The sequence below is a fragment of the Tympanuchus pallidicinctus genome, unplaced genomic scaffold (assembly GCF_026119805.1).
Source record: "Tympanuchus pallidicinctus isolate F22 unplaced genomic scaffold, pur_lepc_1.0 scaffold38, whole genome shotgun sequence".
Taxonomy (NCBI): domain Eukaryota; kingdom Metazoa; phylum Chordata; class Aves; order Galliformes; family Phasianidae; genus Tympanuchus; species Tympanuchus pallidicinctus.
The window spans coordinates 1,110,228-1,135,001 of NW_026294756.1; the positions used below are offsets into that span (position 1 = coordinate 1,110,228).

Consider the following 24,774-nt stretch of genomic DNA (forward strand, 5'->3'; position numbering starts at 1 on the left):
TCACAGCAAAACAAAGATGGCAAACAAAGACACGTGGGCATGAAGGAGAAAACAGGAGTTAAAAAATAAGAGATCCCATCACCAAGTGTGCTCCAAACAGTAGCAGGTCAATCCCAGACTACTTTTTCCTAAACATCAATGACTGTGATGTCAAGTCAGCACTTTCTAATTCTAGTGCCTTAAAATTTAGTAACCAGTCACATACTTTCTCATTCTACCTTTTCGTCTAAATTCTTTAGCTACCAATTCTGAGTACAGAGAGGAGAATTTAACCAAATGCAGTTCACGTGCAAAGGACCTTCTTCTTATTAAGCCAAGTAGCCCTTTCTGATAGATACAGGCTTTTCTGTAATCAAGCAGTACATACTGGTGTATAAATTTCACTATGAAAATGATGCTGCATAAGCAGACACTCACGAGATAAGCAAGGTGGAAACTAGCCATTACAGCAATATTTGAAGTCTCATTAATTTTTTTTTTTAATTTTTTTTTTTATTTACACTTCAAATTTATTTGTAAGTTTAGTTTTCAAAGTAAGCCTGGGATGGTCCCTAATTTATGGCAGATCCCATTATTTTAAGCATGCACCATGCCTGTGGAGCGTGGCGTCTTGGCACGGAACTTACCTTCTTTTCTCTCCAGAGAGGCACAAACCAAAAATAATAGAAGTGTAAGAGTCACTTCTGACTGTTAAATGTTATCACTACGCTGAGCTGCTGACTGAGGCAGCAACAACCCTCTTACAGATAGTTGCTTGTTTCCCCTGGTACTGCAGAACATTTTTAGAGTATCTAGATTCTGTTTCAAAACATCGCAAGGAAACAGTTAAGTTTAAATACGACCCAGATGGAATTGCATCTTTAATTCTTAGCTGCCACAAATGACAGAGACTGCACAGGATGAAGTAATTATGAAGCAGTATGAAGTCATTACTTGATGTGTATTACATTTAATGGCTTCAGTTTTATACAAAGCATGCTCAGAAAGTCAGACTGTCCAGGAATGTGCCTCCCTGGCCTTTAAGCCCAGGCCTATTTCTACTTACTTCTTGTTTTCATAAAAAGAAATGATGTCTTCAAAAGCATTTATATCGAAATCCTCTGAACAATCAAATGAGAAATCAAGCATTGAGTGGCTGCAAAAGGAACATGTATAAAACCTAAATATTCAACAGAAAGGCAAAGATGCCTATATAGAGTGATGTGTGGAGCCCACTTCTGCAGGACTTGCCCCACCTCCTAATCACATCGTAACACATTGAAATAAATGAGTGCTCCTACGAATCCTCAGTAAGACAGACTGGCTGTAGCAGAACACACAGTGCTAAAAGCAACATACACAAAAACAGATGGAGAATTCAAAAAAACCCTGTAGTAAATAGGACTGAAGCTGTCTCACCAATATTTGGTACAATTGAGTCTTACACAAAGTAAGTTGGGTACCTTTGTGATACAGTTTGGAAAGTCAAAAAAGATAGAAGAAATACAACCCAATGTTCTTGTGGAAAAATCTAGTTGCTGTTTGATATGTGAAATGTGATTCAGCAATTCAGATCATATCCTGATACAGGATACGTGTTTCTCACCGGTAAACTTTTTCTACTGGCGCATTCGATCTCTGGAGTTCTCCCAGGGGAACTCTGGGGCCTTGGCGCACCACTCCTGGTGAGAAATAATCGAGAGACTGAATTTTGGCAAAGATGGCAGCATAACAGACAAAAAACCCCGTCAACAGTAACAAGCAATGTATCTATCCAAGGGCCTGGATTTCAAGCTAGAGCACAGTTTCTCAAATGCTCAAATGTGCCCAACCGCTACCAAGTAAACTGCAGCTGTTCTGTAAAGCTGTTCAAAATTAATCTTCGAAGTTTCATCTTGAATACTCATTTGAAACTTTAAGGCAATCTGAGAAGATCATTGAAGATCAAAAACAGTGATAAGAAAACCATGCATACTAGAACTTGTATTATCTTCCCAAGCTTTTATAATAGGACTTCAAACTTGGCTCAGACTGCTGGCAACGGTGCCGTAATTAGAGGGGAAGTTTGAATGTTCTCAGATAAAAAGTGACAACCTCCCTGCTGTGTACAAATTAAGTCATTTTCACAGGTTAGCTTTGTCTCTGGTACTAAATCAAGATTGCCTTTGAAAGGTTTTGCAGTAACCAGTTCTGCAGCAAGCATTATCAGTTTGAGAGCATTTGAAAGCATTTCCAGAAAGTCTTCTCACATCATACCTGCAGTCTTCTGAGCTCTCCGGCGTCCGGCTTCTGCAAAGACAGCCATGGCCTGAACAGCCGCTCGCAGAACAGCCCAGCGGAACACAGCGACGGGGTCCATCCCTATCAGCTCCCGAACATAGGCGCTGTCACTGCTCCGCAGCAAAGCAACGATGTCTGGCCGCATGTAATCCATGTTCTTCTCTCTGAAATCCTGCAGAACAGGAACACTGAACCTGAACCTCTTTGGAAAGCAGGCGTGCAGACACCACGCAGCACTGGGTTTCGACCCAAGATATTCATCACTATTCAAAGTATTCTAAATAACTGTAACTGCAGTGAGCGTTATCTTCAAGTAATACATCCAATGAAATATTCCGTTCAACCCATTCCCTGCAAACTTTCTACATCCTGACAAAGCTGTCAGGGAAGCAGGGTTTGTTTTCAGTATTTTTATTGTTATTATTACTGTGGCCATCAAGTATGTCACCTACTTTTATCTGGTATTTAACTTTCCCAGCAAAATGTCGAATAATAAAAGCAGGTTCCATTACTGGGGTTGCAACAAAAAACTTGTTCTCCTCATGTTGCTGTTTGAATTTTGCTAGTAGAGTTTGGTTGGTGGCACGTGGAAAACTAGGAAACAAAACAGAAAGGGTCAGCTGCTTTTCTTCAAATACAGTTATGTATGCTGAAGCACAAGACAACAGACTGCAGAGCATTTACTGACCTCGTGGAAAGCATTATATTAAGATGACTAAATTTTAGTTGTTTCTTACACATTTGGTTTGAATCTTCAGTTTTGGATGGAAAAAAATCCAAACAAACAGCTCCACATGTATCCTGAATATTCTGAGGTTTGAAGTGCCCAGCAATGCTTCCACCCACTTTACCACTCAAGTTTAGTTGGTACCACAATAATTATTCACCACATTTGTCTCTTACTGTTCCAATGGCTCACAAAGATGCACTTGACTGTAATCATAATTCCATCATAAAACACAAAATGGAAGTTTCCAAATCCACTTAAGCCAAGGTTTAATTTTTATCATCAATTTATATCACTAGAATATTAGACTCATCAGAAACAAATAACTGTAGGTCATAGTCATGACATTTGGCTTCCCACATCATTCAGGTGTTTGTTCCCCTGTTTGTTTGCTTTCAAGTTACATTTCTGTTCCCTTCCACATTTTTTATTTCCCAGAGACATTTGTTGCTTACTTGCTTTCTTCATCCAACAGATAGAAGAGACCAGTGGGCTTCTTGCTGATCAAGTGAATGCAGGCCACATTATCAGTATAGTCAATATCGTGCCAAGTGATCCCTTCGCTCTTATATTCCTCCTGTGCAGTTCAAGAGAATTCCCTCATCAGTACAGTGTACCTTTAAGGTACCATGACCTAAGTGCTTAAAAGACATTCTTGAACAGCCATGGCAAATTGACTTCATTAGTTCAGGCAGCAGAAACAGAATAAGGAAAAATTTAAGAACACAACAGCAGGCATGTTTGTTCAGCTGAAAGGTCTACCTAGGGAAATCACTCAGCACGGGTATTTAAAAACCACAACAGTACAAGAATGTTCCTTGTCCTGCTATGCCTTTCCAGGGGTCAGCAGTCCACAAAGTTGGAATCAAGACATTACAACTACAGCATTACATTTAAAACCCTGGATAGAGATACTGGAGGAATTTAATTTTTTCCCCATAGTTTTTGTATTATAAAAAGTGACAAGTATTTAACATGATGATGATCCAGAACCTCAAAATAGCACTGTCACATGAAGTCATGCAAGCTACAAAACAGGCAGCGACACCTCATACAATATCAACAGCAGAACCTCCCTGTTGCTCTCATTGCTTTTACAAGAAAATATGAAGCACTTCTGCGGAAACGATAATGCATCAAATGCTTTACAGAACAAAATTCCCATCGAAATAGGGAAGCAAAATATCAGCTTTTCTTACTGCTGTAAAAGACTGCGGAAGTGAGCTGAACAAGCTGCTAGTGCAAAGAAGACAACCAACAGAAAATTGACTGAAATAAGTTCTACATTTAACAAAAGACAAAGAGCAACCCTCTTGCTGCTCTATGAGCACGATGTAAATAGGTTATTTTTAAGTAGGTAGAATTAAAACCAATGACAGACTGCACAGTGTGTATGTCACATTGCAGAACTGAAATTCAACTTGCCATAAACAATAAAGCCTTTCTTAAAAGATATAGAGACCCCTCTGCCCACCCCCTCCCAGGGGCCCTGTGCTGTAAGAGATACAGGAAATGGGGCATTCAAGAACTGAACTCATTTGGAGAAACAGTATTAGAAAAAGAAAACAATGCAACTATTTACTCTAGTTGGCCTGCATAGAGACTTCTGTCATAAGATATAAAACAGAAATCTCAACGCTACGCTTACATATGAAGTCTGTATGTTTGGTAATTTTCTTTTCCTTAAAATGCTTGTTTGAAGTTATCTACATATTGTTGAAAAAATACCACATATTACAGAATGACTTCGTTCTTCCAGCAGAGCAACCAGAGAATTATGATTTGGCACAAACCAGAAAAAGTGCAAAGCTAAAGCAAAAAAAAAACCACCAGTTCTCAGTCTAGAAATGCAATCTGAAAGCTCTTTCAGTACTCAAAGCCCTCTGTAAGAAAGAGTTACTGAAACAACAACTTGTTTGTAATCGGGTTTCTTACCTGTTCCAATTTGAAAATATGCTGATTAAAGTAATACTGAAGCTGCTCATTTGCATAATTTATGCAGAACTGCTCAAAACTGTTGGTTTCAAAGTCTTCAAACCCAAAAATATCAAGTACTCCAATGGACAAACACTGCAGGAAGAACAAATGGAAATCTAGTTAAGCAATCTGTCAGAGTGCTGAACCCCCAGCAGCAAGCCAACACAAAAGATGAAGTGTACACTGATAACTTCTGAATAATCGTTAAGAGATTTTGGTTATTCAGCAGCTGTGTCTACGGTGAAAACAGAAAAGTAAACCTCACAAAGAAAATCACTAGGGACTGTAGAAGACTCCAGGCTTATCCCAGATACTGAACACGTCATTTGTAGTACTCTCTGATCTCTCTAGATACACAGCTGTCTACTGCTTTTGTGAGAAACTTACTGTAACAGATTCCTCCATGTCCTTCTTATTAAGGAGAGCATGATTAATTCGCAGAACAATCCAGTCAAACAGGGCACTGTACAAGGACTTTGCCATTGAATCACGAGCTGTTATGGCCTGAAGACGAAACAAAGTTCACCATTTTGTTTCAAAAAAAGCATTTCTATCTCAGACCTGTTTTGTTACTCATGTTCTTAACAACCCTCACTAAACATAAAAGTTTACTACGTTAGGGGTTTCTGTTTTTTTTTTGTAGCCAAGAAGAACTAAGCTTCATTTAATTAAAATAATTATATTAGTATTGTTTTACTCACCTCACTGAGACTATATGGCAAAATAAGCTTATCATTAGCAGTCACTGTTTTTCTTTTTGTCAGCACTTCCACTAGAATTTCACGTTTGACCTTCAAAGCAAGTAAGACCAAAAGTTACTGCCATCCTCCAACTCGCCAGTGATAGCGACAGGGGAGATTATTTCCTCAGAGAAGCCAAGCAGTTTAAAAACAGACACAAGTTTTACATCAATGCGTTGATGTTGAAAACATCAACAGCTTTACAAGTTTTTCAATTCCTCTAAATTATTCTCAGCTTGGATTCATTGAGATTTCCCCCATCCCATGGTGGCAAAACACAAATCTCCAGTAAACTTATTCCTGCTCAGCTCTGATTAGCAAGTCAAACAGGTTCTACCTCCACGCTACAGGCTACATTCCATCTCTAATCCCAATAATTCCACCACTTTCATTCTTTCCACCTCCCATGAAATGAACATAATGGAAGCATCATAAAACACAGAGACACAGCATGCTGAGCCACAACGTATCCAAGCAAAATGCCGAGGTAAAGCACAACAAACAGGTGTTCCAAACACTAGAGCTGGAAAGTAATACTCTACTTTTAAAAGCTGGGAAAGAATGTCCAGCACTTCAGGAGGTCCTACTTCCAATCCTTCATCACGGCCTGTAGCTTTCTTCTTGTACGTCACGTTGCCCAAATAAAGAATAGCTGAAAGCACTGAAAAAATCCTAAGGAAGAAAAATTCACCTTATAAGAACTTTTCTTACGAGTGAAAGTTCATTATAGCAGATTAACAGACCCAAATCAGTTGCAAGAATTTGTCCAAAAGCACTCACAAATATTTAGCTCTCCTTGATTCCTGCTTAATTGTATGTGCTCCCCACACACACATTTTACCACAATGCAAACATTAACAAGATGTCAATAACAAAGGCTGACAAGTTCCACTTACTGTTTTTTTGTTGCTGAAAGAAAGCCAACCATCTCCATTGCTTGCTTCAATCTTTCAAAGTCATGCCGGAGATCTTCCCCATCTTCAATTTTCAAGTTACACTGTGGAAAAAAGCCCCTTACTTAAATGCAAAGCAGCCCAAACATCACAGGAATACACTTACAGTCTGCTTTCTTTGATCTTCAGCACAACATGAGAAAGAGACAACAATTATCAACGCATTTGTAAACCCTTGTACAGATTACCTGATTGAGGTAGGAATAATCTTCAGGTTGTTTAAGGTGAAATTCTTTACGCTCTTCTTCATTGACTCCAAGTAGCAAATAATAAAAGACATGGTAGTTCCTACACATAAAGAGAGTCAAATACATTTCTCTGTCATGAAAATGCATTGATTTTTCTTTTATTCTATGCTTTAAAATGCACTTAAACTCTCATTATGAGCATACTAACTGAATTAATCTCTTACCTTTCATCTTTTTCTTGAGAAACAAGCCGAGATTTTTCAAGCAGGTATTTTTCAACAACAGCCCTAAAGAGTCCAAAGACAGGAAAAAAGAATGAGGGGGAGAATAAAAAAATAAATGAAAAAAAAGACAACTTCATAAACATCAGAGAGCAGCTGCCAGGAGTTCAAATAATGAGCTCTGCACCAGTATACATAAGAGTGGTTAATAGCATCTGAAAACCTGTTCCACAGTGGCAAGCCAGAGAATAAGTCAGTTTTGGATACACCACAGTCTCCAGATCCCTAGAAGCACACAGATCGATGCCAGCTGAATCTCAGACTGTACTTACCCTCGGACAACGCCATTCTCTAAGTAATTGACTTGAATGAACTTTCCAAAACGACTGGAGTTATTGTTATGTGCTGTTTTTGCATTTCCAAAAGCCTGCAATAAAGCAAAGTGAGGTAATTTTCAATTAAATGAAATAGGCAAAGACACAGCATTACTAACTCCTAATTCATAGCTCAGCCTCATGTTAGCTGGCAATACACAAAATGTTATGGGAATGGCAGCATAAGGATACCAGAAAGTGAGCTGGAGGAAGCATTCCCTGTTCCTCACAGATCTGGACACATTTATTACTTGCCCTGTGAGATATCATTTGGGAATCTGACAAAGGAGAATAACAAAGCTGTTACTTTCAAGAGTACAGGAAAGGTAATCACAGAGTTCAAACCCACCTCAGTCCCTGACAGTCACGAACTCAGGGAAGGCAGTGCAATAAGGCAGTGCAATTGCCACTCTTCCACAGAAAAGCCACAAGCTGTACCTCGTTCCCTAAAGCACTGCTCCTACACAAAATTTCCTCAATGAATACAACTTCCCTGTTAGTGAGAGCAGAGCAGAACATCCCACTGACAAAGTTCATCTGCTCGTGTTCAGAGCAGTGTATTCAAAAACAGGCAAACAAAAACTGGCTTACAGAACCATGCCATACCCAAGGGCCCATTACCTCTGCTATGCAACACTGAAGAACACAGCTTCATTACGAGGCATGAGGACAGCATGGCACAAATTCTAACCAATGTGCCTATGCATCTCTAACACTTCAGCCCTCTGATATTTGCTAGCATATCCATAACACAAACTATCCTCTGCATGAGCCACACATACAAAGTGCAAAGATGAGCTACTATATTTAAAGGCCCAGCAGAATTAACACTGGGAATATCCTTAATGTCATCAACTCAGCTATGTGACTTTAGGTTAACAGAAACTTGTCCCCTCTTAATATGCAGAAGGTAGTCCAGAAGATGAAGAAGAAATCAAATGTAGAAGAACACATCACTCAGTGTGGAATATTTTCAGCATTCCTTCCACAGATATTTCCTCTTAAAGCTCCAAGTAATGAAAGCCTCCATTAGGAAATCCGTTCCTCCTAATATAGAACACGAGTGGAATGACTTCACAAAAATGTCCCTCTTCCTGCACAGACTCACATCCGGAGAGCGATGGACACGTGAGCACCGCACACTGCAGAGCTCTGCTGTTGGCATACAGCTACCAGCGATGCTGTACCTGCCCAGGGAGCGCTGCTCTCATGACAGCCAAGTTGGTGCATTGAAACTCTTTGCATATCCTCCCCCTCTCTCTATTTTTCTTTTAAAACCTGATCAAATGCACACAAAAACTGCCTTAGCAGGTTGGAGCTGCACTGCAGTATGATACCAGCATCACTGCTTCTGAAACAGGCTCCCAAAGATCTTACAGTTCTACTGCCAGCTGATTACTGTCCCCAAGAGGCTGATTACAGGCTCGCAGCAACAAGTGAAAAACTTCTCATAAGCAAAGAGAACGAGCACAGTTCTTTGGACAACTATTATACCTAAAAGAATAAGCTACACCAGCTATTCCTGTGCAGGGTGAGAACGGACTCTGCTGTAATGCTAGAGAAGTCAGTGGGTTCTGAAGAGAGAGGATTTCTGTCCAGCAATGCTCACAGACCATGCTGTAATGCAAACAGTGTCCCACTCAGATGTGTCAAAGAAATCACTGAGCAGAGTCACCAATAAGCTTTGGTAAATACTAACCAACAACTTCACTTACAGATTTCTTGCTGTTCCTCCTTTCAGAGCACACGATGCAGAAGCTGCACATTAATGTATGGACAAAATCCTGGTCAGCTCCTTACAGTTACTGAACAGCATCTGACCAAAAGTGGAAGTCCAGTAACAGCAGCACAGTGGCTGTTGGCTTTGTACGCCGTCCCACCAGGCTCAGCTCTGCTCTCAGCACATCACCCAGCTTCTCTTTTATTAAGAAATCCCTCACTTTGCCAAGCTGCAGAAGTGAATTTGCAAATTTATTTCACAAGAACATCTTTTGAAAAGGTTCTCCAGCTTAAGCACTGGATAACCTGGATAACCACCACTTTACCAGTAATACTGCAGAAACCAACGCCTGGATTAGCTATGTCTACAGAAATATATTTTAGTACTAAATATTTTGGCATTATAGAGTTAAGAAATCCCATAACCCCAGTGGCTTTCTGAAAAACTTCTCTTAGTGATTACTCACACAAGCAACGAATACAGCTTAAAACTAAAGGCTCTTATGATCTCACACGTCTGGTATGCGGTCAAAGCATATAGCGAATTCTTAAAAGCTGATCTAATATCATCAGTTTTTAGGAAAGTTTTCATCTTCTGAATGGTTTTCTCATAAAGGCCTTTAACATTCCCAGCTTTATAAGGAACACGCCAAGACTCTGTGGAGGAGGTCCTTTTTTTCTGTAACCTTTAACTCCAGGCCTAAACTCCAATCACTGCTACCATATTCTCCTACGTACTTTGCTGAGTTTGTTACATAAAAATGGACATTACTAAAATTAGGAAAGCCCAAAAATTTAACATCAAATATTTCAGTATTTGGCAGTTTAGATCTTTAATCTAAGAGAGTCCTGTCACAGAGAAAATAGATTACAAGTAAGAATTAAGCTCTCATTATCTGCTACCAGTCACAGAAAGCACGTTTCAGGGATGTTTCCAGCCAGGTGCTCTGTACAAAGCTCAAACTCAACCCCTGGTTTACCTCCAGAGAGGCCCCTATGTCTTTACAAAGCAAATTCAGAAGATGGGAATGGACAAGATACAATTTTAGTTAAAGCAATCATTTGTTTAACCAAAGCTATTTACTGTTCTCCCCTGAGAATCCACGAGGAGACATATAAAAATGAAAAACCAAAACTAAACCACGCCAACACAAAATGCTAGCTATATAAAAAGAGGTGAGTGCAAATAGCAGGCCAAGGCCAGCGGGAATCCGAGCGGGGATGCACTATTCCAGGAATCAGGAAGTCATCCAGCCCATCCTTTCACCTCCAAATGCAGGAGGCATCAACTGCAACCTGCTATTCTGAACTCCTGCAACGACAGCTTTTTCAGCATTCAGAAAAAAGACAAATTCTCTTTTTTGTTGCTATAAAAAGAACCCCCCAAACACACGCATGTTCCTCCACCTCAGGAACAGAACTGAAAGCCTTATTTAATTCTTTCACAAGAATTGCCAAAATCTGAAAAAGCTATCAGTTCCTGTGTAAGCTGCCCCAGCCCCTGGCAGAACCACCCCTGCACAGGCCACCCTAACATAGCAGATGAGACGGATGAATCAAACTGCACAGCCTGGAAGAGGAAACGACTCCTTCGGAGTTGAACTCAGCCTTGCAGTAATGGTCTTATGCCACAAAGCACCCACTCATCAGCATGGAAGTTACAGTGTTCAGTTTGCAACCCTGCAAGCTGTACGAACTGCTGGGGAAGCTGGGACCATCCCCATCAGACAGCTTGTAAAGGAAGAGGTGATGTTTCCCAAGAGATGCGTGCAGCAGGGCAAAGTATGCAGCACATTCTACAGGAACAGCCTCGTAACATCCAACCCAATGGGAAAAGGAAGCTCATTCCTCCTCCGATTATGATTCTTAAAACAAACACATGCAGAAAACAACTACTTTCCCTTAAATAGAATCGCCTACACCCACTAAATATATACGCAGACTTCCATGGCAAATACAAACGAAAAGCAGAACTGAAGCAGCACAGAGCTGAAGCCCATCTCATACCAGAGCCACACGCACAGTGGGACAGTAATAAAGAACACAGAGCTGGGAGCAAAATTTAAGCTGTTTTCCATAGAATGGTAGAACACAACATGTAACAAACTTTTCGGTATACTGGCTGAGCTCTAGAAAATCCCCCCATTAACACTGACTGCTCTGTTAAGTAATTAATTTGTGTTTGAAACTGTATTCTTTAGCCAACCACTTAATGAATCCTTCTTTTGGGACTCTTCATTTTATTTGAGTCTTAATTCTTTCCAAGGAACGGTTCAGTGACGTTCAGAAATCCTCAAGAACACATCCAAAAGGAAGTAGATGATGCTTTTCAAAATAATACATCAAAAAGTTACAACAACTGCAGTTTTTCCCTCTGTCCAAATTCTTGGTGTGCTACAAAAATAACTTCTGAACTAAACCCAAGACACTAACAGTTACAATCTGACAATACACTGCAAAGGAGAGGAGCCTGGCTGCCAGAGAGGAAGCTCTGCCTCCTTCTTACTATGTCTCTCACCACAGTATCCCATCCCCACACTTAATTTTCTGCTGCTTTACTAATTTAGTTACCTTGAAGAATCTGATAAGTGCTAGAGCCAGTACAAACAAAGCCTGGAGAAGGAGGAAATCTGACTTCCCACCATTCAACAGCAGCTCACATCTGTCAGGTCACATCAGGTCCTCGTGCCGTACATCACTCATACCAGAGCTACATTTGATTTTCAGAGATGGATAGTTTACATAAAAAGAAACTCTGTATCTGAAACACACAGTTTCTGACATTTTTCCCTATAATACAGATTTCATGTAAACTTCCTTAGTACTTCCTTAGTGGAAAGGTTTAACTACCTTGTTTAGATTCCATATGCAAGCAATGGTTTGATTCAGTACCCCACACTGTGGTGCCCAAGTTGAGCAAGAAGCACCTGAAGATCAGAACAGTCCGTGACCAGCTTTCCTTCCATTTCTGCATGTGGCAGCAATTGTTTGCATCTTGTTTACTTACTCTGCCTCAGTTTCACGCATTTAATTTCCCATAAGGTTGGGAAGGTAACATTAAGCAACATTCCAGGCCATCTTCCCTTTCACTGTACAACTGGAACTCCATTTTTCAAAGTCTAGACATCACACACAAGGAGCCAGAATATTAGCCAGAGTTTAGCTTCAAAATAATTACAGCTTTGGACAGAGATCAGTTAAACCCCACAGGAGCAGGATTTGGTCTGAAATACATTTCTAAGTTCATTAAATAAATGAGGATCCAATTTCAAATCCACCTCTAAGCTAAGTTACAACGCTCACCTCTCCTGTGACAGAGTTTGGCCTTCACTCCCTGAACTTTGGAAAAAGTCAACCCATAAACAGACACTTTTTACCCAGCTGTCAGAAAAAAAAACTGAGAAGAGGAAGTTCTGACACAAAACGCAACCTGGTTTTACGTCGGTAAATTTAAGGAGGCAGATTTCAGTGTAGAGGACATTACAAATGTGGACACTCTTTTCATGAGGACTCAAAATATATCATTGAAATATTTCAGGTACACTACAAAACTGATCATGCAAAAATTCCCCTGAAACACCCATTTAAGAAAATTTCCCTTGTACAAGTTCAGTTCCCCTAAGTAAAAACCCAAATGAGTCACCCAAATGATTTAAAAGTGACCAAGGATAATACAAAGTTTTCACAGCAATTTAACTTCCCCAAAGCAAAGCAAGCTTCTGTCTGTTCCTCCTTGAAATCAAGATTTCCCTCAAGTTTTATTTATTTTTAAAATTCCTCTTCTAATCTAGAATTGCACGAGAAATCTGGTCACCATCCACTCAACGTGCTCTGCAGCCTGGCTGGATTTACTTCTCCAAAAGAAAAAAAAGTAGAATCGTTTGATTTACTTCTCCAGGATCTAAACGTACTCCAGATTTTTGACATGCACTGCATTTATGTCAGAGATCCTTCTCCTTCTGCAGTATTTGGAAGAACAGGATTCCACTGATTAGCTGGTGCCTAACAAATACCCTCAAAGATGAGTGACAATTCTGTCTGAGAGCTTCACAGCAATCTGACATTTCAGACAACTTGTACCACAACAGCAGGGTTAGAATCTATCTGCCCAATTGGAAGCTAACTGTTGTTCAAATTGTCATCATACTTCTAGCTAGAGTGCTTTCCTCAAGAAATGCATGACTAAATCCTCAGCAGAAGCTGCAGTACTCGCAGTAACCAAACTTACTGTGGAAAAATCACAGACATCTTCTCATGAAAATTCCCAGGCTTAAAAATATTTACCTGTGACTGTGCAAAGTTATCAGTTTTAATGGGAATGTAAGGACACAGGCACTTCTCATCCAATGGACACAACGGCACGCGTGCTGCGATGCAGTTTCAGACAGCTGCGTCCTGTCCCACACACCGGTGTCTCAAATAGTTAACGGCACCGAATGCAGACAGATCAGCTGATCAAACAGAGCTTTCCACAGTGACCCCTTCCTGTTTTTCTGTTTAGAACTGCAAACTTGAACTCCAGAAGCCAGCAAACCTCAACCTTACTTCTGCTTTCAAGAAGCAGAAAGCAAGGCAAAAAAACCAACAGAAAAACCCTGCTGTACGTGCCTCATTCCCCACCAAAAGCCTTCAAATCATATTTATAAATGAGGTAACTTAAAAGTATTCATAGCTTTTATCCAAAAGTTAAAAAAAAAAATCCTTTAAGGAAAGTGCTGTTACTTTTGAAAATATCTAAAGCTAAAAACTGTAACAAACAGTTCGATCTTCCTGATGTTGAAGATTTTAATCAGAGTTTTCAGCTTTTCCTTTCAGATGGGAGAACTAAAAGGAGTCCAAAACCTACAGGACGAGTTGAAGTTCACCCTACCCCAAAGCACAGCTCGTGCACCCCTCACCTCGTATAGGTAGCTTTGGTTTCTACTGGAAACGCTGTAGGAACTAAACGCCAAAAACGACTCTCACTTTCTCCCTAGCCAGCAGTGTTACTTTTTTCAAAGCAAATATCTTTAGAAAGGAAATCATTCCCTCAATAAGTGAGTCCAGGAGAATGCTGCAGGACACAAAGGTACACTAAGCTGTGGAGCAGTCCTTCTATGAAAAGGTTTACTTACTATTTCAGATTGATTCCGCTGCCATCAAAACTAGGATGGGAGACAACAAGTAACCTCTGTCCTGGAATGTGAGTGTTTACTGGCGGAAAGTTAAGTCAAATATAAATTAAAAGCAACAGGAAGTCAACTGCACAGCAGGACGTTTTAAGGAAAATCAATTAGAAGCAGTCTAGCGACAGGGCCAAACACCAATGCAACCCAGAGATATTTAGAGCCCAGGCCAAGTAGGTGACTCTCAAAGGTAGCATTCAACAGCCATTATTTGAAGGTTTCAGAAAACAAGTTTGACAGAAGGCAGTTTTAGTATCAGTTTACCTCCAGAACTGGTCCAGCTCCTAGAATAGTTCTCTCCACACCACTTGCGTACCCTTTCTGGCTCAGTGCTGTGAGGCAGTGAATTAAGAAGTTTGTGCTTTGTGTTTTTCCAGAGCCACTTTCACCTGATATAACTATGCACTGATTAACATGCTTTTTAAGCATTGTGTGATAAGCCACATCAGCAATGGCAAAAATATGAGGCTCCAACTTCCCGAGTTGATGATTCTCATACAACTTGACATACTTAGGATTATAAATGGGCAAGAACTTGAAGGGGTTAATTGCAATCAGAATACTTCCTGCGTAAGTATAAATTTTGTGTTTTAGAAAGCGGCATTTGAGATTCTCTAGAAGTGTTTTCTCTGTTAAGTTGGGAATATTGCACAAGTCATCAAAGTCCTCCTGCTGCCATGGAAGAAAACCTCTTTCAACCAACCGTCGAGCATCCGTCTCCTTGGATAGCAGTTGCATCTGGGCATATTTGATGGTCCCATCAGTGTTTCTTTCTTGCAAAAGAAAGTAGTATCCATCCTTTTGAGGATGCTCATCCTGAGCACGACGAGGCCAAAGTAAAACCCTATGAACAGGAGAATCATTTGTATCAAGTACCCATTCTTCACCACCTGTTTCTTTCACCTCCACAAGCACATAATTTTTTGAGACGTCCAAGTTTAAGATATTAACCACATCCTTGATGACATCCGAAGACGTGGTGTCCTTAGTTGCTGTCACTTTGCAGCAGGGAGCACTTTCTGTTGAGAGCTGGGGGTAAACATGAAGATTATAGGCAGCTTTTGTCTGGCAAACTGCGCTGTCCGCATCTTTTAAACTCATTCTGCCCCAAAATGGGCTTCAGTCTTCTGCTCTTGTTTAAGATGCAGTGCCCATCATCTAGGAAAATAAGATTGAACAAAAGTTAAAAAATAGAAGAAAAACAAGTCAGGTTTTAAAAAACGGGCAAGACATATTAAGGCATTATTTTCCAGAAGATGAAGGTAAGTTACTAGATGGGCAAATTCTTAACTAGAGAACACTGTGAACATTAGTGCTTATTTCAGTCTGTTTAGCCTATCCTATGGATAACTACAACACTTCGTCTGTTCCCATGTCCTCCCCTCTTTTCCATTATGGCCACAGAGCAAATTGAGCTGGGACAGACATCTGCACGAGGACTTCCTTGTTTCCACAGATTAGGTTTAACTCAGAGGACTGCCCTGACCTGGTTCTCTGCACGGCTACACAAACATTTATTCATCCTCCCACACAAACTTCTTCAGAGCTTCATAAGCAGCTTGAGGTAGGAACAGGGTTTGATCATTTCTTAAGTCAGCACTACCATGAAATCTGGCAGAGGAGCTCTGCACGGATGCAAGGAGGGGGACAGTTCTGACACTGCTGCTCACATCTTTTCTCATTTCTCTGACCTCTCTTCATGAACCCTACAAGACAGAAAGGACCTTTACTCTGCTCAGCTTTAGGAAACTGAGCCTGTAACTGAGCAGTGCAAATGCTGCTGTGATCTCCTAACCCTGCTCACTGCGGTGACTTCTAGAAAACGCATAACTTACCCAGAAAAGAGCCTGCTAATTTCACTCGAGTCAACCACATCCTTGCTGCAGAAAGGTTTGAGCTTGCCTTTTATCTCCTATTTTAGTCAACACCATACAATTAATCTTATCGCAGCGACATTTCAATTCAGCTAACAAGATCCCAAATAACCCAGTTCATTCACAAGCAGATCACAGTGGCTGCCTCCTCACTAGATTTCAGGAACTTCATCCATGAGCCTCCATGAACCATGAACCTATCACACATTATTGCTTTTACTTCCTGTCACCCCCAAGGAGTCCAGCGAACTTCAACCTCACAGCCACCTACAGAAGTCAGCCTCCTCCTTACTGCTGGAAGCCTCAATAGTCAGTCCTGTGCCTTTGCTGGGGAGTGATTTTTCTCTCAGCTGTGATTTGGTGCACACAGATCAGCAGGGCTACGTTTGATTACATCGTTAAGTTAATAAAATGCTAAACCAAAGCAACATATAGCAGGAGATAATGATGTACTGTTTAACAGTCTTCATGCCCAGAACACCATTTTTGTTCCAAGAACAAAAGCATTTTAACTATACACTTGCTTGCTGAACATTGCCACTAAACAACTGCACAGGAACTTGCATAAGGCCAGAGAGAGTAATCATTTCAAATTAAAATCAGTAGAGCTGGAAGCATTTAGCTGCCACTTCCACTGCAAGTAATGAATCACTTCAGAGAAACATATGACATAGCTCTGCCTCATGAACAGCCCCAGAGCAGAGAATGGTGCTTTAAGGGAACTCTGAATAGAAAGCTTTGAGAAGACACTGTTATGCAAGATGGATCATTTTTAGTGGCTACTCATCAAAAGGAAGGCTGAGCAAGCCACAAAGAAAGGCAAACCACAGCACATCCCTGCTCAAGCTATACGATCCCTCAGAGAATGGTTCCTTGCCTGTTAAATTCTCCATTCATTAAGGATGGCTTGTTGCAAGACCAGACATAAGGATGGAACAACGAACTCCAAAACCCCTCTCCATTTTTGCTTTTTATCCCTGACCTGCACATAACAAGTCTGAACCATCTCTGAAAAACTTACACAAGTGTAAAGCTTATTTAACCCACAGAAACTCAAGCACCTCAATGCACAGCAAAGCATACGGCAGACTGCTGCTCAAGGGGAAGGTGAATCTGGAGCACAGACAGTAAAAAGGAACAGTGACCATCTTCCTTTTAAACTAGCTGGATGGTTCAAAAGAGACAGCCTTGTGAAGACTTCCCCTTAATTTTTTTCCTCCCACCAACTAATTTCAGACACACTGTATGCTACTGCACTAATTTTTTGCCTACACTGAAGAGCTGGACCTAGCTGCTGACCTCTGGTAGTGACAGACACTTCTAACTTTGTCTCATATCAGCTACCAGGATACGAATTTGGTGCATTGCTCAAGACTCCCATATGACACTTTCTAAAGAGGAAACCAGAACACAGATGTCCTCTCTTCTCAACAGTGAAAAACCCAGGCCTGGCACATAACAGCAAACAACAGTGTGATAGCTGGCAGACTGCTCAGGTGTGTAAGACTGAGAAACCAGGAGGAGAAAGACTCCTCATCCTGAAGAGGAGAGATTTCTGGCAAAGCAGTGTGCAGATGTTGGCCTGAACTCAATCATGCTATACACGGATTTCAGAATCAGGCGACTCAATGGAAGTTTAAAGGTGAGAGTTCTGCTTCCCCAGCCAGCACCCTGTAAGAACTTTGGAAGTTAAACCCAGCAGAAAGAACTTGCAGAGGCATGATCTCAGCACATGGTCACAGCAGTAGACAGAAAGGCCATCAGCATAACAGTGCCTCTTATGATCAGACACGAAATCCAGACACAGGCAGCTCACTTCTAACAACAACACTGAGCTTTAGGCTGCTCCTTCACTCAGCAGCTTTGATCAGACGCGCTCACTCAGTACTGATGATGAGGATTGAAGGAAAAAAGTAAAATTTTACAAGTCACTTAAGGAAGAGTAGCATTCAACTACACTTATTTCTCTTTTTGTTTCACAGCTTACCTGGCTAAGAATGTACTAAATGGGTTTCAGAAAAAAAAAAACAGCACATGATACTTGAGGAAAAACTGCTGCTTTCCAATTTACTTGTGATTTTTCTTAGAGAAGTCAAATCTGATGATTACACTGCTCAAAAAGAGACAGACTTTGGTGCACCTCTGACCTACAAACAGCACTTCATAAACCAAATCAGAACTTAAAAGCAGAGAGCATACAGAGACAGCAAGATAACAGACTGCAGGTCAGCTACCTGAGGAGCCCCAGTATTCATTTATGGATGGATTATCATCAAGCAATCAGACTATGAGATTCAAGTTGGATTCCTGCCATCAAGGTACATATTTTCAGCGGGGTGCTAAAACAAATGAACAAAGAATTAGTGATACCAAACGTATCATACAGAGATTGAGAAGGCAGTAGGTAACCAAAAAGCTGGATGAATGATGCAAGCCAGGAGCAAGCAGCTCAGTTTACAGGTACATCATTTCAGATTTCCCTAACAAGCAAGCACCCCCAGAGGGTCGGAATAAGAGCTACCCTGAAAAGCAGTAACAAAAATAGGCTTGAAAAGCTAGTGGGTAATCATTTAAACATGAGCTTCTTACATAACACCACAGGCATAACAGTTAATATAATTCCCACATCAAACAATTATTCAGTCAGGTGGCCATGCTACCTTTGGACTAAGAAGGTGCATAACCAGTACTACATCTAGAATATACCTAACATTTTATTAAAAAGCTGTAAAGAACAACAAAATCTGTTAGAAAGCAGCTCCTTACAGCAAAATCCTCTAGAAGCTTTGTCTAATAGAAACACGCTGTAGTCTGATAGCGATTTGAGTCCTTGCATGGGGAACTGGAGTCTGATAACACTCATCAGTATCGAGGACACAACTACAACCAAAGCCCAGGGCTGGAATTCAAAGCTAGACAAACTGAGTGTAACAGAAGACACAAATGTTATCAGAAGGCAGCCCTGCACTGCAGAAACCTAACAGCCACTAATGGCAAGGCCAGCTAAAGGCCTTTGTAGAAAGTCAGCCAGTCCCCAGATACAGATATGCTGTAGAGATGTTGTAGTTAATTAAGTGCCAACCTCCCATTTATGTTGAATGGTCTGAACAATGATTAGTTCTGGAATCAAAATACGCATTGCTTCTATGAAATTGGGTTCATCAAGGAAGCACACGACTGAATTCAGGTGCAGAGAGCACTATAAGAAAAAGGAGAAATGCGAGAGCTTAAAGTAATAATGAAACCATATGGGTCAGCATGCAAGAGAGCAAACTCCAGAAAAGCGCACCTCATCACTGCAGAGCTCCATCTGTAGGAGGTGGAAATTTCTGCACAGTTACCTCCATTTCTCTCAGCGCTGCTCCTTATAGGAAGCTCTTTTTCAAAGTATGAGAAGAAACAAAGCGGAGTGTGAGAGAAGTTAACAAGCAGGAGGTAGAAACTGGCATTAGGTGCACATCAACTACTTTTAGACTCCACATTGAGTCCTTCCTGTTTTCCTTAATTGTTTTACTTTCCATAAGCCTCTAGCAGTGCAAGAATGTATCTTCGTAGCAATTAAAATTAAGTACAGCCATCAGCATCTGCAAAACAATTAAAAGTTGGCACCTGCATGGTGAAAAATAACACAGGAGAAGAATTAGGCAAGCTGTGAAAGGCAAGAAGTCAAAAGAAAAGTTGAAGTACAAAACTTCTGAAATTCTTATATTTTGTTCAAACCATTAGACTGTATTACTTCAATATGAGCGGGGCATCACCTGCAAGGGATCAGTATGTTAAAAGATACAGTGATGCATGATTTGTGCCCTTGAAACGGTGGATTTGTTATCCCAGTATGACATACACACGATGTAGTTGTACTTCTTTCAAGCATGACAGAAGAGAACTGGGAGGTCTTGAGTAATGAGAGACCCAGGTAAGATCCAGCTACAGCCGCTTTACTCAGCTGTCCCAGCAGGAAACTCCAGTGTGCCACAAAGATGGAAGCACGTCCCTGCAACCCAGAACCTCTCCTCAGGACTTTCTTCCTTTCCCTCTACTGCCTCACGTACTCAAATGCTACAATGGTCTGCTAACAGCACTAGCAGAAAAACAATATAAAACAGCACAAAGCTATATTTATTTCTATATCATCTATAAATTAGCACTTTCACTTGCTTAAAAGACAAACCAAAAAACCACTGGGCTTACCAAACAATAATCTAACCGAAAGTGAGGCCAAACTATTTAATCTGTTGCTGTAGGATTGACCCCTGCCACTCAGATTGCCAGCTAGGGCAACATTTCAGGTACCCACTTCAATACTGTATGAAAGAAACACAATCCATGCACTTTGTCACTGATCTGTAATTTTCCTTCCCTGACCTCAAACAACATTAATAGGAAAAGAAAATAGTCAAATTCTCTATGATATTTATGATGCCATTTTCTCAGTCTCTATTGAACTAATTAATGTTCCTAGCATGCATCGAGCCCAACACTGCCTATTTAATAATGCAGTAAAATTCTAGAAAAGAACTTGGCCCCGATCAGCGCAGGGTATCTGTTTAGTTTAAAGAAGGCCATAATTTGAAGGCACATGTTTAGTCAATGAATCATAGCAAAGCTAAAAAGGGAAAGCTACCATTACAGCAAAATTGTTGAGGGTGAACTTTATAATATTCTACTTCTTCAAATTTTCACATACATTTCCACGCTGCATTCCTCAATCTGAAGGATTCAAGCTCCTCACACAGCTCATCAGGTATTTTCCAACACAAAAGTAGAAACACATCACAAGTACCTGAGCTCTACAACCCACGAACATCACGTTTGCCAGATGCTGTCCCAAGAAGAGCCCGCTCCTTCTGATCAACCGAAAACACTGAGCCATCCCAAAAGCACTCAGCTGTTACTTACCCTCAGTTTCCAAAGCAAGGAACTTCCACAGCCCAGAATTTCCAGAACCAACAGTCCTTTATAGGTAAGGCAAAGCCTCAACTTGTCTCACCACATCACAAGAACACACAGATGCTGTTATTGAGCAAATTAATTTCTTTCTAAACTTTCCAGACTCCTGTAGATTTACTTGAAAGTTGTTCTGCATTGTAGTAACACTTCAGTATTTTTCTTGGCTACATAAAATTCTCTTGAACTAAATAACTCCAGATCCTGGGCTTTTCTTAACTGAAAGCTCTTCTTTTTTACTCCAAAAGGAGTAGTTTTGAGTGGAACATGCACATTTGCAACACATTTTGTACTACTGTTTGCAACCAACCCTGCTAGAGAAGTTAATGCTTGCCACAGGCTGCCTAACAAAGCAGAAGCTGGATTGCAGTGCAAGTAGCACAGTGTAATACAGGAAAGAGTCAAAGAACTGACCTTCGTTGCAGGCATTTCCTCCCCAGTTACCTTCTCGCTGCTCTCTCTGGCCCTCCAGACCCTGATCCCAATCTGTGCCCATAACTCACCTAAGTTGCAGCCTCTGCTTCCTCCAAGTGACTCAGACACACAATGTAACCTCGAGACAAGGATACCTTATCAGGATTACAGTGACATTAAGAGTCTATAACATGTTATTACCTCACAGTGTGGCTTACGGATGGACACTTCAACATGAGTCAGAGGAAACAAAAATCTGTCCCTGTTAAGATCAGAAGGAACAGAGGGACAACTGAATGTGTTAGTAGATGTGAGTAGAAAGAAATTCAGACTACTTCATCATCTTTTGTAGTCATCCCACTGCCATCCTTCATAGTGCCACAGCTTTCAACAGCAGGAGCAAAAACCTTACAGGTCTAACGCTGCAATCACATCAATAACAAATGACCTCAAGAAACTTCAGACTGAACTTTTGTGTGAATTGAGGAAAAAAAAAGTACTGACTCACCAGCAGTGTGTCAAGAACAGTTTTTATGATGCTTCTATTGTTAAACACAGCTGCTCTTCAAAGTAGAACAAGTTTCGCCAGGATCTGCATTAAGCTTAACTTAGTAAGACACAACAATAAAGGCCATCCAAAGCAACTCTACCAGCCACACATAAACCCACTGATGCACCAAGAAACTACCTGAAAAACATGCATCCCATTTAACCACATTAGAGAACGTTGTTTCAATAAAATCTGACTGCAATGGACAAAATCATAATTCAAAAATCAGAGGGAAAAGCAGGATGAGAATGGCTCATTTCTTGAAAATGTGAATTAATGAACCCCTGTGGTCTTCAAATTTCAAACTTCAGAAGTTCTGAAGCATGGACTCCCTGTTGAATCATTTTCTCACTCTGTTCCACGACTGCTATGATAGCTGATCCTGCTGCACCTTGTAGGAATTTCTCCATTCTAAAGGAAAATCTTGTGGCCACACGGCCTCCCCCCACGGCCATCCAGCAATGGAAAGACTGCATTCAGAAGCAATACTGAGCTACGTGCGTGTGAGTCAAAGAGTTATTCAGGGGATTACTCAAAAATTCTGATGTTTGAATCATCATTTGTCAGAAAACAGTCTGCACAAAGCATTGCTTACTAGGTGAACCTCACTTAAATTTTTCATCAGCTGTGTTTACTCTTCCTGAATTATTCAGTTCTACAAACGTTTTAGGTTGCACAGAAAAACACAGGCTTATGACTCTACCAACCTGACTGGGCCACTGCAGGCTGGTGCCCCATCACTGCACAATTTATAGCATTCAGTTGCTAATAAAAAAGCTTTTTGAGGCAAACATTTGAACACAGTAACAAAAAGAAGAAAAAAACCCCACCTACAGTGGTTCAATGGTTGTACAAAAATTGTTCCATCACAAGTTCTCAAGTTTAGTGTATGTTAACGCTTCTGCTAAAGGAAATGGCCTAGAAAAGCAGAGATGATGTAAAACTTCAAAGGTGGAGAAGGTAAAGAATCTCATTGCTCTTGATGTTTAAAGACGAAAACACCCAATCCTAACGCTCCAGAAAAGCACTGCAGTGAATACTGAAGCTATGATTAACGTATCTACGTCTTAAAAGTTCTCCATGTATTTAATTTAAGAAAAACAACATCTGTTTCTGTCAGGATTCTGATTAAAGACACCAGAAATATCATAAAGTTTGACAGGTATGGCACCAGTGAGCAGAACTGTGTGGGGTTACCTCACACTGTGACTGCAGGGCAAACACTTCCGTCATTTGTGTTGTGGCTGACAGGTCTGAAATCAGAGATCTTCTCATTATGCATCACAAGGTCCTATTAGCAAAGAGCTCGGCAGACAAACCGATACCCATCCACCTCTAGGAGCAACGTGGGAGGATCCCGATGATATCCGCGAAAGGTAAATTCCATCCACCAGCAGCCTGAGATCATCCCCAGCTGCATTTCCAGAAGGCAAAAACCGAGGAATCCCCAACTCCTTTGGGCACAAAGCACCTCTCACCTTCCACAAAGCAAACGCTAATAAACCGTGCAAAAGTACTTATAGAGTAATAGAGAACAGCTTTAATAACGGAACCGGGAAATCACCCCACGGCAGCACTTTGCTGTCACGGTCAGGACGGCGCTCTGCTGCGTTTGGCTCCGCATCGTGCACTCAAGGGACGCCCGCAGCAGCTCCGCTTCCACAGCCAGAGGCAGCAGGAAGAGCCGGCGCTGCCACAGAGGTGCGATAAAGCACGGCAGCAACAGCGACGATGTCAAGCGTAGCCCGAAAGTAACGAGAAAGCACTCAGAGGGCTGAGGTGTTTATACGGTACGCTACAGGCTGCTCACACAGCCGGAGGAACGGGGGGGCCGAACCTGAGGAGACGGCGGCACCGGGCGGCTGCGCGGGAACAGCGCACAGCGATCCCCACCCCACAGAGCCCCGCCGCCCCGGCCCCACGCACCGGCAGGCAGCCCCGCTCCCGCCTTCAGCGCGAGATAAGGTTGCTCTGAGGCACCGCCGTTACAAAGCTCAGCCACTCACGGAGGAAAGGAAAAGACAGAAAAGCACCGCGCTCCGTTTTACCTCCGGCGCCGTGTGAAGCGCTGCACCCGGCGCCGCCGCCCGCCGCAGGCCCCGCGGAGCCGCCGCTCACCACTTCCGGGTGGAGGGAGGCAGGGCGGCACCCATTCAGCGCCGCGCGCGCACTGCGCACGCTCCCCACCCCCTCCTCACCCCACCGCCCCCTGGCGGCGGCGCGGTGCGATGCGCTGCGGGCCGTGTCGGGGGGCGGCTCTCCCGCCCTCGCCCACGGCTCCTGGGAGCGGGCGTTCTTGGGGAGCCAGGTGCTTTCTAAGGCGGGGCCCTGCGGCGAGAAACGGGAGTGTGCGGATTCCTTAAAACTCCAAAACCCGTCTGGGAGGGCCGCCTCACGACACTGCTGGCGCTCACCGCCTTCCCCGAGCGGCTTTCTGCAACGCTGGGGCTGCGCAGGAGATCCTTCTCGCGGGCTTAGGCTTCCCCAGCGGGAACTTCGGCTGAGCAAAAGGGCAGCGTCTGGAATCACTCACGGCCTCCGTAGGGTCCTCCCTGCTTGCGTCAGGCTAATGCTGAGGTCAGCGTAGCGCTCCTCTATAAGCGCAGCTCGGGTGGGGAGCATCCCATTCAGAAGCCCCGAGGGCGCGGAGCCGAGACCGGCTGTGG

General features: G+C 42.0%; 1 protein-coding gene across 13 annotated transcripts in view; it reads right to left on the reverse strand.

Moving 5' to 3' along the window:
* The window catches only part of MYO9B (myosin IXB), a 40,513-nt gene extending 15,750 nt beyond the window's left edge, over positions 1-24,763 (reverse strand). For 6 of the 13 annotated variants that reach the window (XM_052699937.1, XM_052699935.1, XM_052699934.1 and 3 more), the window contains exons 1-15: positions 24,157-24,270; positions 14,588-15,481; positions 7,398-7,492; positions 7,069-7,131; positions 6,845-6,944; positions 6,600-6,700; positions 6,246-6,375; positions 5,665-5,754; positions 5,351-5,467; positions 4,922-5,056; positions 3,442-3,563; positions 2,712-2,853; positions 2,236-2,431; positions 1,586-1,661; positions 1,046-1,135 (exon numbers count right to left, since the gene is read on the reverse strand). In XM_052699937.1, the coding sequence (XP_052555897.1) occupies positions 1,046-1,135; positions 1,586-1,661; positions 2,236-2,431; positions 2,712-2,853; positions 3,442-3,563; positions 4,922-5,056; positions 5,351-5,467; positions 5,665-5,754; positions 6,246-6,375; positions 6,600-6,700; positions 6,845-6,944; positions 7,069-7,131; positions 7,398-7,492; positions 14,588-15,424 (2,294 nt within the window). In that variant the 5' untranslated portion in view covers positions 15,425-15,481; positions 24,157-24,270. Of the gene's footprint in view, positions 1-1,045; positions 1,136-1,585; positions 1,662-2,235; positions 2,432-2,711; positions 2,854-3,441; positions 3,564-4,921; positions 5,057-5,350; positions 5,468-5,664; positions 5,755-6,245; positions 6,376-6,599; positions 6,701-6,844; positions 6,945-7,068; positions 7,132-7,397; positions 7,493-9,154; positions 9,221-14,587; positions 15,482-18,431; positions 18,449-24,034; positions 24,051-24,156; positions 24,271-24,641 lie in introns of those variants that run through there. The other 7 variants (XM_052699939.1, XM_052699938.1, XM_052699936.1 and 4 more) reach the window with 5 other exon arrangements.
* Between the last annotated feature and the right edge of the window lie 11 nt (positions 24,764-24,774).